The sequence below is a fragment of a genome, unplaced genomic scaffold (assembly GCF_019419815.1).
Source record: "Pyrus x bretschneideri cultivar Hongxiangsu unplaced genomic scaffold, Pyrus_bretschneideri_v1 Contig4, whole genome shotgun sequence".
NCBI classification, from domain to species: Eukaryota; Viridiplantae; Streptophyta; class Magnoliopsida; order Rosales; family Rosaceae; genus Pyrus; species Pyrus x bretschneideri.
Window position 1 is genome coordinate 4,577,599 of NW_025999723.1, and position 16,015 is coordinate 4,593,613.

Sequence of the window (16,015 nt, forward strand, 5' to 3'; positions counted from 1 at the left end):
TCGCATCGCCTATCAGACACAAAAACAGTTTTCTGGACCAAAAAGAAGGAAAAGAAAAGGAAAAACAGTTTCTGAAATGCAGTGCATACTTTCTTCTTGTGACACCCGCTCCTCCATTAGGGGAATAAAAGTTGAACTGGTGCCGGAATTTAGGTGCAATGAAAAGTTAATAGTTACTATCTTAAAGCACTAATCCTACATTTAAGTAGAGATCAAAAGTGTGCAACTGAGTTATAATATATAATCTACAGTTTGTACACATGAACTAAAAACCTACAAATGCTCCAGTTAGAAGATGCGACTATGAGACGGAGGGTCAGAGCAAAAGGGCGAGAGGAAGACCTAAGAAGACTTTGAAAGAGACTAAAAGACATGGAGTACTTAGAGCTAACGGAAGGCTTGATGCAAAACTGAGCGCAATGAAGTTCTAGAATTCATTCAAACGACCCCACTTTGTAGAATAAGACTTGATTGTTGTTGTAACATAGCTTTAAATTTGATTTGTAAAAAAATTGCATTTAGCACTTTCAAGTTTCAATCTTTAGATCAAACTACACAACTAATCAGAAAATAGAGAAAAGCCCACAAAAGATAACAAACTACAGAATCATCAATCCATCAAAAGTGAAAAGCAAGCCGAAACTACAGAAATGTAAACGCGGGGAAATTACAAGACTGACCCAGATCATGGTGGTACTCGTAGGGGTTCCTCATCATCTTCTTCATGGCAGTGTTGTACTCCTCCACCGTGTTCTTGGAACTGGAGGGTCTGCTGCTCGTAGGGTTTTCCGGCAATCCACGATAAATTTTGTTGGGTTTCTAGGAATTATTGAACCCATTAAATAATAGAAAACTAATGAAAATAGTTTGAAAACTTTAAATTTTAACAATAAGGACAAAATAAAGGATAAAGTGAATAGTACCAGAATTAATTTTTTAGTATAAAAATATGATTTTTTTGTTAAAGTGAACAGTATCGTAGATTTTCGTTGAAGTTTTTTAAATAATTGCATGGATATTTCTTAATGCTCTTTACAGACGCATCGTTTTCAAGTGGAGCTAAGAGGACTGAGCCAAAGTAACTGTTGCCTACACTTGCCGTTTGTCTCCACTTCTTTCTTCTTCTCCTCCCTCTGTGGGAACCAGAGATTTATACCAGTCATGCAGATAATTTGTCCAAAATGCCCTTACAATTCTATCAAAATTCCTAATGTGAGGCCAGTGGATCTTCCAAGTTCCAAGATGATATTTTCTAACAGAACAGATTGGTTTGGGATAATAAAATCAGGTTGATCGTGGACCATATTATTGGTTCGCTAAAAACCAAAACCTTTCATCAAGCTATTTGAGCATGTGGCTTTCAAGTCTTCACCTTTTGTCTACAGCCATGAAATGGTTGACATCTAATACTATAACTTTTCTAAATCGTTGTATACAGTAGTTGATAAAGCACGGATTTTTCCTGCGATGTTTTTCTCGTATGTACAACATTATGTGAGTATGACATGATTGTATACGTAAATGAGATGTTTGATGCAAGTTTCCTCGACTTGCATGGCAAATATTAAGCTTCACCTGCACACGAGGGACTTTCTTATATATCCCAAGGTGCATGCTTCATGGTTAGATATCGCACATATGTGCCCCGAGATACAAACGAATTTCTAATTAGCTTTTCTATCTCTATCTTTTTATATATTATATTCATTTTGGGATCGAAGCAATCTTGCGAAAATCATACCTTAACACTTTACGTTGTTTCAAAGTTAAGTTGATTTTGTACATCAACAAAGACATTCCTAACACCATCAGAAATTTGTAACATTCGCTTTTTTTCAACTGTCTTGGGTCAACACTAAGAACAAGTATTAATTTTACATGTGATTACGCACATATAGGTACAGACGTGCTGCAATTTGATTGTGTTACCATTAAATTAAACCCAAACCCATAAATTAATATAATTTAACCATTAATCCCCCGGGGTGGGGTGGGTTGGAGACGGAACCGGATCCCCTCCGGATCCAATAAAACTGGGCATGCTGAGTAGATCATCTGGACCGTTGAAATTTGATCTAACGGTTACAAATAGGGGCATCCTCTAAAGTTATAATAATTATGGCTGTTTGCAAATTTCAACGGTTCAAATCACTTGCTCAACAGACTCGGTATATATGGATCCGGAGGGAATCCGGTTCCGTTGGAGACCATCAAGTTAGTGTAACATTAAAAAAACATATATCTAACAAAACTGGTGCCATTTCACATGAAACTTCCTGCACACCTCTGCACTACTGTGGCTACAAATCAACAAATCACAATCTAATTTGTCTCTTGATTTGTCTTGGAAAAAAACCTCCAAAACATGACTTTTTTAGAATTAGAGGGAACACATCCAACATGTTTTGATGTTTCGTGTCATATCAACACAAGAATATGTTCTCGAGACCCTACTTTGCAATCCTCTCTAACCTTTTTTCCTTCTATAATTTTCACTTCACAAAAACAATTAGGGTTATCAACTTATCAAGCAGTAGAACAACAACAAAGAATTATCCTATTAAATAGAATCAGTTGAAATTTACTTGCAATTCGTTTATGATTCATTATCATAAGGATTTATTGTGACAATGGAAGTGTACCTTATTGTTCTTATTAATATTTTATATGATTTTTAACACCCCCCCCCTTTTTTTTGGAGTCTAATTTAGAGAAAAAATAGATAGAGAATAGTAAGAGAAATTCTTTTTCTAATAATTGAACACCGATATAGGTGCATTTAACATGCAATTTTCTATTTTAATCATTTAAGTCCTCATACTATTCCGAAAATTGAAATAAAAGTATATGAACGATATTTTTAGAAGTACAAGCTGTTGACTACCTGACGTCCTCCTCTCTTCTTTTATCCAAACTTGAGACCAACAACTATAAGTTATGCGAACGAAGTTTAACTTTATCATGCAGTAGCAAAAAGAATAATATTATCATCTGTCAATTATCTGCTAAACTAGCCAATGATCTATCAAAGTCTCCTGTCAATGTACGTTTGTACATATCTGAGTCTCAATTATTTGTACACAGTAAAAAATGGAAGAAAATAAGGGAGGATTAATTCTCTGGTTGTGAGTTTGGAGCATACTTTTCGATCAATCAGTTAAATCCCCACTAGAACAACACAGTACAGGTGTCTGGTCAGTAGAGTGGTATCAAAATCCCCCACGACAAACACTGACTGCTTGATTTAGATGGTCCCCTTAAAAGAACATTTTAAGTTGTGGTTTATAGAGTCCATTTAGCATAAGCAAAAGTTATTACGCTTAAAGTTCTAAAAGACGCTAGATGCTAATCAGGCGGCGGATTAGAACTTAGCGCTTAGGCGTCTAGGTAGGGCCTAAGCGGACTAGGTAGATTTAAGTAATTTTATGATATATTATATAAAAAGTGTCCATTTATACTTAAAAAGCACATAATTGTATTGAAATACATAAATTGATAAATAAAATGACATATAGATCATAAAGTACTAGACCATACTGAAAATATAAGGAACACACATATAATCAGTGTTCATTTAGGTATTCAATAAATCTCTTACATTTATTGACAAAATAAAATGCAACATGAAAGTTATCGATTTTTTGCCTAAGTGAGAGTCGGGACTTAGGCAAGTGCCTAGGCAGGCTAGGCAGACACCTAAGCAGTTCTAGGCACACTTTTTTAATTTTCAAACGGTTAGGAACAAATCGAGACAGTTGCCAGCCTTCTAGCGCCTAGGGCGGCCTAGGCGACGCTAGGCGGGGATTTTTAGAGCAGTGACTAAGCTAGATAAAAATATCGATACACAAATCAGACTTTGATCTAGTGGTAGAAATTGTTTAGAATATCGGTATCGGTAAAAATATCGATACACAAATTTGTGAAATATTGATATTGATATCAGTTGCCTTTGATAAAAATAGTGAAAATTTGCTAAAAAAATGTAGACATTTAAAATAAAACTTTAGAGAATGTATATGTAATTTCTTGATATTTAACATGTCGAAAATATTGACGACATCTATTGATTTTGGCTGAAATTTAAGAGTTTCTCCGATATCTTGTGAAGTTTAGGCTTCACCCCTTTTCTTATCTTTATCTGATTTTTTTTTCGATATTTCCATGAAAATTTCGACTGTATCGAAGAAATTTCATACAACGATTGTCTTCGCTTGGTTAGAAGAAGTCTCATGTGTGATTCATAAGGATGTCTGATCGATATAAACGGTTATCCTAAATATTTCATATCTTTATCTGATTTTCACTACTAGAAATTTGGCTATAAGCCACCATTTCATTGGTCGCTATTGTCAAGTGTTGCCACTCACATTGGTGGCAAACCTCTATGGCCACTAAGCACCCACTAAACTAGAGAGTGTGGCCTATGTAGAGGACTCTATTGTAACAATGGCTACGAATATTGCATTGGTGCATTTCCTGCAGTGCCACCCTAATTCACATCGGTGGCAAAGTTGCAAAATAATATTAAAAAAAAGGATGTCCTGTGTGGGCACCCAGATTGGAGTATCATATTTCTTTTTCTATTTTTGGTGAGAAAACAAATTGTTATATCATTAAAATATAAGAATACAACTATAAATTTGCATAACTGATATATTATAGAATTTTGTACAAATGTTGGAACCAAACTTTAAAAAGTCTTTGAACCCTTTGTTTCCAAGAGCTTAATCATCTCAATAACCTGAATCTGATCATCAGCTGCAGCCTACACCCAAAATTAAACCCACAAATTTTGTAAGAATAACGTTAACTAAAGTCCAACTGAAAGTGATTATAGTTGAGGACAACACTGAGATATGATCATATAAATACCAGGGAAAAGTAGATTTTCAAGGGGTTTGTAGTCATTTACCATACAAAAATCTCCACAAATTCACTGCAACCCTTATGCAACTTCAACCAAGAACATATTAAATTGACAAGTTCATGAATATGCAGACCACCCTTAACCTTGAAACAACAAATGATCTCCTAATTAGCGTGGGTATTCAAGAATAAGATAAAGAAAGCATAGATACTATATTTATGACCAATGGGCAGATGACAAGATACAACAAAACATTTACATATGAATGAGGGAGAACAGAAATGAGAATGGAATATCAGTGAAGAGTGTGCGCATACTCACACATATAAATGCATTAACATTTTCTTTTTTTTCAGAAACTAAAAAAACCAGGAATTCCAATACAAGAGATCACCAACTAATGATCAAGGTAGCTACAAAATAGATAACAAAAAAGTGAGTTCTAATTGAATTCATTTACATATACCCTACACCATTAAGACTTAGTAATAAACTAACACTGATGCCCGCGCGATGTTGCGGGTCATCAACAGTGACATTATTTTTCAGTAAGATATGACATTTTAATTACATAATAGAAAATGATAGAAGACAGAAATTGTAAAAGGGAAGTTGATCATAGTAACTCTTGACAAAAACCTACTTGGCAAGGATGAAAAATTGGTGAGAATAGAAACGATTAACAAAGAAATGCATAAACAAATTAGTAACCTAATTTATATAGCTCTAGGATGAATTATGATAATTTTTTTATATAAGAGTATAACAGAAGGATGGAACAAAACAGGTTCATTCTTGAGAACAGATGTAACTTTGCACACTGCATATATGTAGACTAAGGAGAGTGGTAACATACCTTGTAATTTGTACAAATTAGGATTTTCATTCAAAGAACTATAATAAACACAATTCCAAAAAAAAGTGATTCAAACTTGTTCTTCTCTTAAGGAAATTACCCACAGTAGAAATTCTGAATGGACGAAGTTTGGATTCCCTTTTCGGCTATACTTGATTAACTGGGAACCTTTTTTTAATGCAATGAATGCCTTCATGAGAGAAAGAGAGGAATATTAGGTGAAAAGTATTGCCAAATCACACAGAGATCAAAATCTTGAATATATATGTTTAACCATATAAAAGTGAGTGTGTGAAAGGATGTAGTCTGCACAATGGGCAACATTTTCACTACTAGAAAGTTGGAAACTAAACTTCTACACAGATATTGGGTTTTTATTAATTCCCTTTGGGAATCAAAAAGCAAATTATTCGAGTAATGCAGGTAAATTCGATATTCATATGCGTTGATTTATGTAAGACGATTATAAGTTATAATTGTATCGTCTTAACACAAAAATGATCATAAATGTAAGTGTTTGTATTACGGAAGTAAGGGACTTACAGCAATTGCTATGAGCTCTACCAGCAGTCACTCCAGGCACCATATTACGGAAGTAAGGAACTTACATCAATTGTTATGAGATCAACCAACAGTCCCTCCAAGTGGCGCAAGGGCTAAAATTATAAATAAGAAGTAATTTAAACAGTTTAGCTTAATAAAATATTGTAATTTAAACAATGCATGTATATTCAAACATCCCAGAACAGGAATGAACTTCCAGAAAACATGCGCACGAAAATAAACGGCATTACTTACCCATTGAGTTGGACCATCAAACTGGAGCGTTAGAAGGATCATCATGTACCTATGAAACCCAAAGGAAAATCTTAGCAACCCCAAAGTCTGTATGCAAACGTGAATAAGTATGCATGTATGAATCTATTCATAGTGAAGAAGACTACCTTAAGAAATATTTGCATCTATAGCTTCATATGGCCATAAAACTAAAAGCACCGCATACGATAACAAACTCCAGCTGCACCACAAAAGGAATATGATCTTTCTCTCAACTTGTATTTGCATTTGTTACTGTAACATCTGCAGATAGCATACATAAGCACTGATTGGATAATTCTAAAGAAAAAAAAGCTCTTATTTGATAATGCACCAAATCCTATCCAAAAACCAAAGGGGTGCCATATCCCTAGATTAACAGGGCATCTTTCTTTGTTCCAAAACAAACTGCAATTTGGCTTTGGTAAAGTAGAAAGATTACCAGATACCTCGGGCATAATCTCGACTCTGTTTCATTATTCGAGCATTTTACTGTCCTTTTAGTTCTATCTCTCAACATGGGAAATACAATAAGACAGTAAAAACAAAAATTAGTGATAGCTATTACATAATGAAAGAAAATAAGACATTCACATAGTGATAGCTATTTACTGTTATTTCTCACCATAATCTCGACTCTATTCCATTATTCAAACATTCTACCGTCCTTTTAGTTCTACCATATGTGAAGGTCTTCATATACATGTTAGCATATATACATATACAGACTGAATTCTGAAAGCAATGAGAGAAATATACCTTTGGGGCATTGATGCCAGAAGGTTGAGTGAGGGATTTAAGATGTTTGAGAGCAAGAATTTTTGAGCAATTTGTGTGAAAAAGCTAAAGATCTTCGAACAGAGTGGAGTGAGTCGGCCTGGGCTAAAATAAAGAGGATGAACTCTAGAAAGTAGAAAATGTTGTTGTTCAAACCATACTATTAACATATAAATAAGTTTTATATATCAATGTTTACCCAGATTGACTTGAATCGACTGCCGAGGGGTCTTCATTGCTGCGACCCTGTCCATGAACTTGCTGCAGTTGTTTTTCGTCTTCTCCTCCCTCCCTCCCTCCTTCCCTCCTCTCTGCAAGTCGCATGCCTTCCATTCACTGAATCCCTCTCTCTCTCTCTCTCTCTCTCTCTCCTCTTCCTCCTCCTCCTCCTCCTCCTTCTCTCTATAAGCCGCATGCCTTCCCCTCACCAAATCCCACACCGAGCTATCGATCCCATCGAAAGGGTTAGGCAGGAGGCGAGGAGGCGAGGAGTTGAGCTCAGGGAGGAGAGAGAACGAGAGAGAACGGCTGGGTTGAAAATTAAGGTTGTCTAACTTCGTATTTATTTGGGGGTGAAACTACTGTAGAATAGGATTATTAAATGAAAAAACAATTATTTTTGACAGATAAAAAGGAGAAGACTGAAAAAGAAATAAAAAAACAGGTCCCAAACTTGAAAAAACATGTAAAAAGTCTTTGGTGTAATTTTAAGAAATAAAGTTAGTTAAAAGACACCAATCATTGGTGGTTGATTTCTTAAGGCCACTGATATCAGTGACATCCCACTGTAAAGCCACCAAAATATAGTAAGAGTAGCAGCTTTATATCTATGGCCACTAATTGCAAAGGGTGTGCAAAAAATGGTGGGCAATGAGCATAATTCTAGTAGTGTTTTTTTTTATATTTCCATGAAAATTCGACTGTATTGAAGAAATTTCAAACAACGATTGTCTTCCCTTGGTTAGAAAAAATCTCATGTGTAATTCATAAGGATGTCTGATTGATATAAACGATCATCCTAAATACGGTTTTCTTTTGTTGTTATGTCGTGCTTTGTTATGGATGTTCTGTGTTCATATGGTTAGAGGAAATCTCAGATCCAATTCACACGAAAGTAAGATTGATACATAGTTTAACCTAAATATAGTTGGCTCGTCAGCGATGGTCAAACTCTGATGTGGATGTGTTGTCGAGAAACCTTGAGATGAGAATCAATTGTCACACAGAATATGAACTTGATTTCACGTGTCCTGGTTGGCCTTGGCCCGAAAGAAGTGGCTAGTGCCATTATTTGCTTGGTTTAAGTAAATACTTTATGTCATTAATCTTATCTTGTAGCAATTAAAAAAGTATACTTTATGGATTGTGCGAAACTTCTTTTTCTATTTTTAATATTATGTGATATAGTTAATTACTAGAAAAAGGAGAACCCATAAATAGTACTGGATAAAAGAAAAGGTGAAAATACATATATAGAAATATATATTTTATACATTATTATATTCTCCTTGGAAATATGGTAATTATGCCCGACAAATGGGTCGTGTTTACCATGATCAGGTTGTTTTTATGTTACAGTTATCTTAACATATTCGTAACAAGTGACCCAAGAACGATCCCATTCGTTAACATATCGTGTTATGTCAATTTCTACTCATGTCTAGATCTGGCAAACAATATCTTATCGGGTTCTTAACAGATGACCCGATAATAACTAGACACGTTAATGTGTTTTGAATAGATTACCCGATAACGACCCAAATCATTAACAGGTATACTTGAAATTTGTTATTTTCTTATCGGATTAACAAATTGTGTATGAAATTGCCAGACCTTAATAACCATGGGAGAGACTCAAAACCAATTTTCATGAGGATTTTACAACTTATTTTGATGATCAAACGATAAATATCTTAATCCGGTTTGTTATTGGTTTTGGGAAAATAAGCACGCATGATTTAAATAGAAACCAAATAGATAAAAAGATCCAAGTCATCTAACATAATTAAGGGCTTCTTAGTGATTGTATTTTTATTTTTTTTTTATGAAATAGTTAAAAGTATTTTAGAGAACCAAATCGCTTTTAGCTATATTTGGCAGATAAAATCTAAAGCGCGTTTAGATCGTAAAATCACTTATAGAGATTCCAAGCGCATTTCTAAGAAGCACTTGAAAATAAATTTTTTACATATTTATAATGAAAACTTCTAACTGAGCGCTTATGAACACACTCATTACTATAAAAGTAACGCAAACAACACAAATACAAAATGAAAAGAAAAATAAAACTAACAGCTCAAGTGAGTAACATTACCGTGCATCAGCTAAACATCGTTTGTATACAAAACAAAATAGCTATCAATTCCGAAAAATAAAATTAACATAAATCCAAAAGTCTAGCAAGACATTTGAAACAATATGTAAAATATGTACATTTTTCTTTGAACCACCCCAATTTTGTTACATTTGGTGAAATTAAAAATCTCAAACTCCAATTTCTAGTACTTTTGCATCTTTTTCTCTACTTTGATCATGTGCCCCATTGACCACAACACCTCCTGCTCCCCCCTTTAAAAACCCTAATTTGACCAAAAGTTCATGGCCCCAATCCCCTACGTGCAACACTACGAATGTTCCGATCCCACCTATCAGCCCATACGCAATGGAGTAAGTCAACGGCATCAAAATCAACGTCACAAACGCCGGGATCGCCTGCCTCATGTCGTCCCACTCAATCTCCACCACTGATTTCATCATCAGCACCCCAACCAAGATCAGGGGCGGCCCCACCGCCCAAGCCGGTATCGAAGCCAATAGCGGCGTGAAGAAAAACGCCAAAAAGAAATACCCCGCCACCGTCAACGCCGTTAGCCCCGTACGTCCACCCTCCCGTATCCCCGTGGAGGACTCGATAAATGCTGTCACGGGTGACGTGCCCAACAAGGAACCCACCACAATAGACGAAGCATCCGACATGAAAGCAAAATATTGACCTTCGAAATTGCCATTTTCGTCTGAGAATCCGGCGAACCGGGCCATGGAGTAGAGAGTACCGGTCGTGTCTAGTATGTCTACGTATAAAAATGTAATTAGTGCTTCCCAAAAATACCCCTTCCCGATACTCTTGAAGCTTAGTGCCCCGGCCGTACTCTCAATCGTATGTATATCAACCACCTTCTTGAAGTATTCATACGTTGAGTCTCCCGCATCCGTATTGGGAAACGCCGTTACTTTGGTGTTACGGAACCACGAAACGGCCGTTACGAAAACAATCCCGTAAATCATCGCCCCCTTCACATTTTTAACCAAACAATACGCAATAATTACGAAGCCGACCAAGCCGAGCCAAAGCGTGGCGCTTTCCATTCGGTCCCGGAGGCACATAATATCCCCCGAAACGGCACCACCCTGGATCAAACTAACGGTGCCGTTAACTGCCGTTATGACGGAGCCAAAGATGCCCGCGAGGAAGCGGGGCAGCCTCCAAGCGTCACTAACGTCGATGAACTGTACCCGACTAACCCGATTCCCTGATTGTTCTGCAACCCGATAAACGCCAGAAAGAGTCCGATACCCGCGGAGGAGCTGATCCGAACCGGTTTTGGAACCAATTTCGCGAGCTTAGCGCGCAACCCGATTGCGGAGATGAAGAGGAAAATCAAGCCTTCGATAAACACGGCGGCCAATGCGCTCTGGTACGAGACATTACCCGACCCATGAAACCCGACGACGGTGTATGCGAAATAGGCGTTGGTGCCCATACCCGGAGCTAAAGCGAGCGGGAGATTCGCGAAGGCGCCCATGATTAAGCAGCCGATGAGGGAGGACGCAACGGTGGCAACGATGAGGTCTTTTCGGACTTTTTCCAAGCAGGCGGAGTAGCCAGGGTTGACCGGGTCGAATTTGCACGTGGAGTCCGGTTGGATGACGGACCCGGTGCAGTTTTGGAGGGACTGGGTCGGGTCTGAGCAGAGAGGGATGCAGTCGGAGACGGAGCAGGTACCACCGGAGTCGGAAAGAATGGAGGCGTTGACTGCGAGGATGTAGGCCATGGTGAGGAACGTGGCGGTGCCGGCGCGGAGCTCGGTGGTGAAAGTGGAGTTGCGCTCGGCGAGTTTGAAGTGCTTGCCGACTCGGGTTTTGGCGACGTAGTTGTTGAGCCGAGTTAGGGATGAAGGCGGTGGCGGCGACTCGTGAGCCTCCATGTCCATCGAAGTTTCTGTTGTTTTGTTCCGTTCGGAGAGATTGATAGCTCGGAAGCCTCTGCTAGTGCTAGGGAGTATATGTTGTTTGTTTAGGTAGGTTTATACATGGAGATGTCGATGTGGGGTTGTTTTGTATTGTAATTTGTATGTGTGGGGTTTTATATAAATGGGTGATGCTAAAGACACCTTTAAATGTGTGGGGTTTTAGATAAATGGGTGGAGAGATTTTATGGAAATATGATTTGGTATATCAAATGTCATAATATAAGTTGTTGAATATTTGAAAAAAAAAAATTTACAACCACCTGTATTATGACAGTTTGTGTACTGAGCCGTGTTCTCGGCACACTAAAATATTTTCTCAAATTGGTGATGTTAAAGAGATTATCTAATCTGAATTACAGTTTGCTGAATAAATGATGTGACACATTGAAAAAAAATTCAACTATTAACTGTTATATCACATAATCTACAAAGTATGATTTAAAAACATAGTAGTCAAAGCATTTTCTTATATAAAGAGGGAGATAAGTGGAGGATTAGTAAGGCCAAAATTGTATTTGCTTGAGGGAAAGAATTCGGGAGGGCGAGGGGATCTTTCATGCGGTGAAAAGTATCTCCGAGTTCAAATGGTATTTCCGTTGGATAGCGTTGATTTTGCGTTTAGGGTTTGTGCTTGCAACGTTCAATCATGCATGCAAGTGGACTTTTTGTAGTAATGCATAGATAAGATAACAGAGAATCTGTGAATAATCTTCTTAACATTTATCTTTCAAGTAATGCATAGATAGTCACTTCAAATAAAAACGTAACCGTAACATAATTTTCTTCATGTGTGAATGTGGTGTGAACAATATTAGCAGTTTTTTTGAAAATTTGGAACATCATCATAACTTATTTCCCAATCCAACTTTTAAAAGATTTATGAAATTAGTGACCAAACCCACCTAGAACCTATGACCAATCGCTGCTCGTTTATATAACGGCAAAGGTTGTAAAATGTTGAAAGTCAAAGCATGACTTCAATCCATGCTACCTACATTGATAAGGATTTTGCGACTTTTTAGTTTTTTTCTTAAGGTATTTTTCTCAATTTTTACTTGGCCCGCGGTAACGTAACAAAATAATTTTGTTGTTCTTTTTCATTATAACACGTAAAGTAATATACCATATGACTCAAGAATGGAATCAGCTAGTAATTATCTTAGGCTCCAACGCACCCTAAATTTTAAAAGATGAAAATTTTTTACGTTAAAATAAGCATGCCGTGAAAAACTCAAGCCTAATATTTCACGAAACAAAAATTCAACATACTCCCAACACTTAAATATCACTCCATACTAGGAAAAAAAAAATAGTGACTTGTGTTTCCTGTTCTCATTTTCCCATGATAGTAGGATTCAACCACTACTTTTCGTGTTGACCATCAAAAGAAGAAACCACGTACTAGTTTTGGTTCATAGAATGTGGGAGCACGTAGCAAAGTGGCTGCCGCTGTCCAGTTCCGAATTTTGTCCCCAAATTTTTAAAAAGTGGTCGCGGTTAGGGACAAATAAAACACAGCAGTGCCTTGAGGTGGAAGTTGACCTCCCCCACCACCCCCTAAAAAAAATTTGTACCACAATTTCCTTATGATATTCAGTACATATACATATATATATACATGTATATATGTATATATTACTCACTACAAAAAAACCACTTGTGGACGAAAATATTCGTCCGCTAAAGTATAGTGATTTGTTGTGTAACATGTAAGGCGATGGTCATTTATTAGGCAAAAATCGTTGCACAAATTCGGAGTTTAAAATTTTTAATTGAGGAATTTCAGACTCCGTCGAGCAAGTAGACATTTCCAGAGGACAATGCCAACCAAAACGTGTTACTAATTTAACATTTTTTTTTTCCAAAAATCGTTAAGAAAACTACGGCATGTTTGTTGTTTACGCTGTTTTTATACACAACTTGGATAACACTCTCCCTAATAGTATTATTTTCCTTTTCACATTATAAAATCAAACGGGATTGGGAATGGGGGATATTCAATTCTTGACAGCTGATAGTCTTGATTATTATTAGTATTTTGTTTATTTTTTAAATGAACACTAGCAATTAATTTAAGCCTAGTTACCAATCGGAATCAAACCTTAATTATCTGCTGAAGAATCTTAGCTGCTTGCTTAAAGAAAATGATGCATCTTACAAACGCATGCAACAGTGCACAGATGGAGCCTGGAGTCTGGAGCTATATATAATAAAGTGGTCCAATTAAGCAAAGAGAGAAAGCTAGGGGTCAATGTGCAATGATTTCCACCTTTCAAGGATCTAGTAGTGGATTCCACGTAGTTGTTAACTCTTAATCCAAGCTGTTAATTAACCATTACAACGCGTTCTATGAACTGATCATGATAGCATGATGAAAAGGGTGGCAATGGAGAGAATTCATCTTGACAATATATTATTTTAGGGTAGTGTTCTCCACACACCTATTTTGACTTTTCACACAACTCTCTCAATTTTCGGCTATCGGATTGAATGAAGTGAAGAAGATCGATGACAAAAAATTAACAAGGGTGTATGAGATGTAAAAATGGGTGTGTGAATACACTTTGCATTATCTTATTGGCACCAGTGATGAAATAGATTATTATCATGTATTCAAATAGTACATTATATTTCGTTAGATATGTAATTGTCACGTGATGGCACTAGTTGCAAGAAAAAATCTCTTGTGACAATGGGCTGTATTCCAGTTTACTTATTTATATATTGTATTAATTAAACAATGTTAATATTATTAACCATGCAATAAGTCATATATATATTAGTGATGTTTCAAGTTGTATTAAGGTGTCGTATCGTGTCCGAAACATGCATATGCCACAGTGTCAGTTGTCTATACAAATAATCTTGAGAATTAACATTGACATTCCATACTTTCTATATTTTTCAAAAGACAAAAAAAAAAAAAAAAAAAACTCTTATAAGTAATGTACAATCAGATTTCTAACGTGCTAATAATAGTTCCCATAATTTTGTTGAATTTAATCAGTTTGCAACCAAATTTATTTCTAACTAGAGGGCTAAATGTGATTAGCCATGCACTCTTCCAAAGCTTTATGGAAAGACAAAATGGGAGTGAAATCTTCCGTATGCGTAATTCATGCAAAGTTACGACTACGTAACATGATTCATGAGAGCCAATACTAACCAATGGCCCTTAAACCCTTATTATTTGAACTGGTGAAAACAGATATTCATCATCACCAAGTGTAAAGATAAAGCTTGGTCTTCAATTATTGGGTGACAACTTCACGAGAGCAGTAGTGTCCTTGTTGGTCAGGGCAAAGTGGCTTTCAGTATTGAATGCTGCTATCTACTTCCATGGGAAATTCGACAGGATATGGCAAGAAAAGAAGACTCTCTGTCTCTCATCGGATCAAATCGCATTATATGGTTTTATGTCCTAGCTACCCAGCAGCTCAGAAACATGTACGTACATATTAGTATACGACCAAAAGAGTAGTAAATGGATCGGGCTCAAAGTTGTTCGAGTTAGGTGTATTCTGAGCAGTTTTTTGATGTATCGAAGCATGGCCACGTGGCATTAATGGCAAACCAATCTTTTTTTCGTGTAGGTCCCGATAAACCATGAGATGGTAGAGTACTTTTGGCCTATGGTGGCCATAAGGAATGCACTCATGAGAGGTCGAACTTGAGTTTAGAGTTTCAAACCTTTGCTTGTTTTGCACTAAACCAACCCCTTGTGACTAGCGTTATTACTTTATATAACACGTGAACTTGTTTTTTGTTAATATACAATAAAAGTATGAGGCATCAACCATATCATCCACTTTTATTATAACAGGTAAAAAATAATACACCGTGTGACTTGTATTTCCAGTAATAAAAATTTCTCGTATGTTAAAGAAACCATAAGAAGCTGCCAGCTGGTGATGTTGAAAAAACACCATTCAGAAAAGAAGGAGCCCTTTAATTTCCATGCATGCCAAACCGACCTACCTGTTCCGCGACTTTCCACGGGCAAATCATTTTTACCTGCTTCCATCGTAATTAATTATAATAAGATGGTTTATGCAAATCAAGGCATGATTAGTTATGCTTCTTAAGCTGGATAGCATTATTTTGCTACTTTCTGTGGGGTTCTATATAAATTATATGGAGGTAATGTAAAATTTCCTTTAGGTGATATGAAATTTTCTTTAGATGATCATGACAAGCACATAGGGTTAGATTTCGGATTAAGCAGTAATTTCTTGCTTGATATGAAAGGTTGGGTGCCATGCACCCCACCATTTGAGGAACTTTTCAAGGTTTTCAAAGCCCCAGAAAATAAGAGAAATACATTGTATCATTTAAGACAAAGTTTCCTGTTAAATGTCTAAAGGACAATGATGGAGCACAATTAAAAAATACATGAAGTTTAATTAGTTTGTGAAAAATGACATCTCATACTATCATTAGTTTGCTGGA

The 16,015-nt window shown here is 36.5% G+C and overlaps 1 protein-coding gene across 1 annotated transcript; it reads right to left on the reverse strand.

Annotated features, from left to right (window-relative positions):
* Positions 1–9,617: 9,617 nt before the first annotated feature.
* Positions 9,618–11,680, reverse strand: LOC103953784 (adenine/guanine permease AZG1-like). Its single transcript, XM_009365582.3, is given in 2 exon segments — positions 9,618–10,762; positions 10,765–11,680. Coding segments are annotated over 2 exon segments (1,725 nt in total). The 5' UTR covers positions 11,528–11,680; the 3' UTR covers positions 9,618–9,800.
* Positions 11,681–16,015: the final 4,335 nt, after the last annotated feature.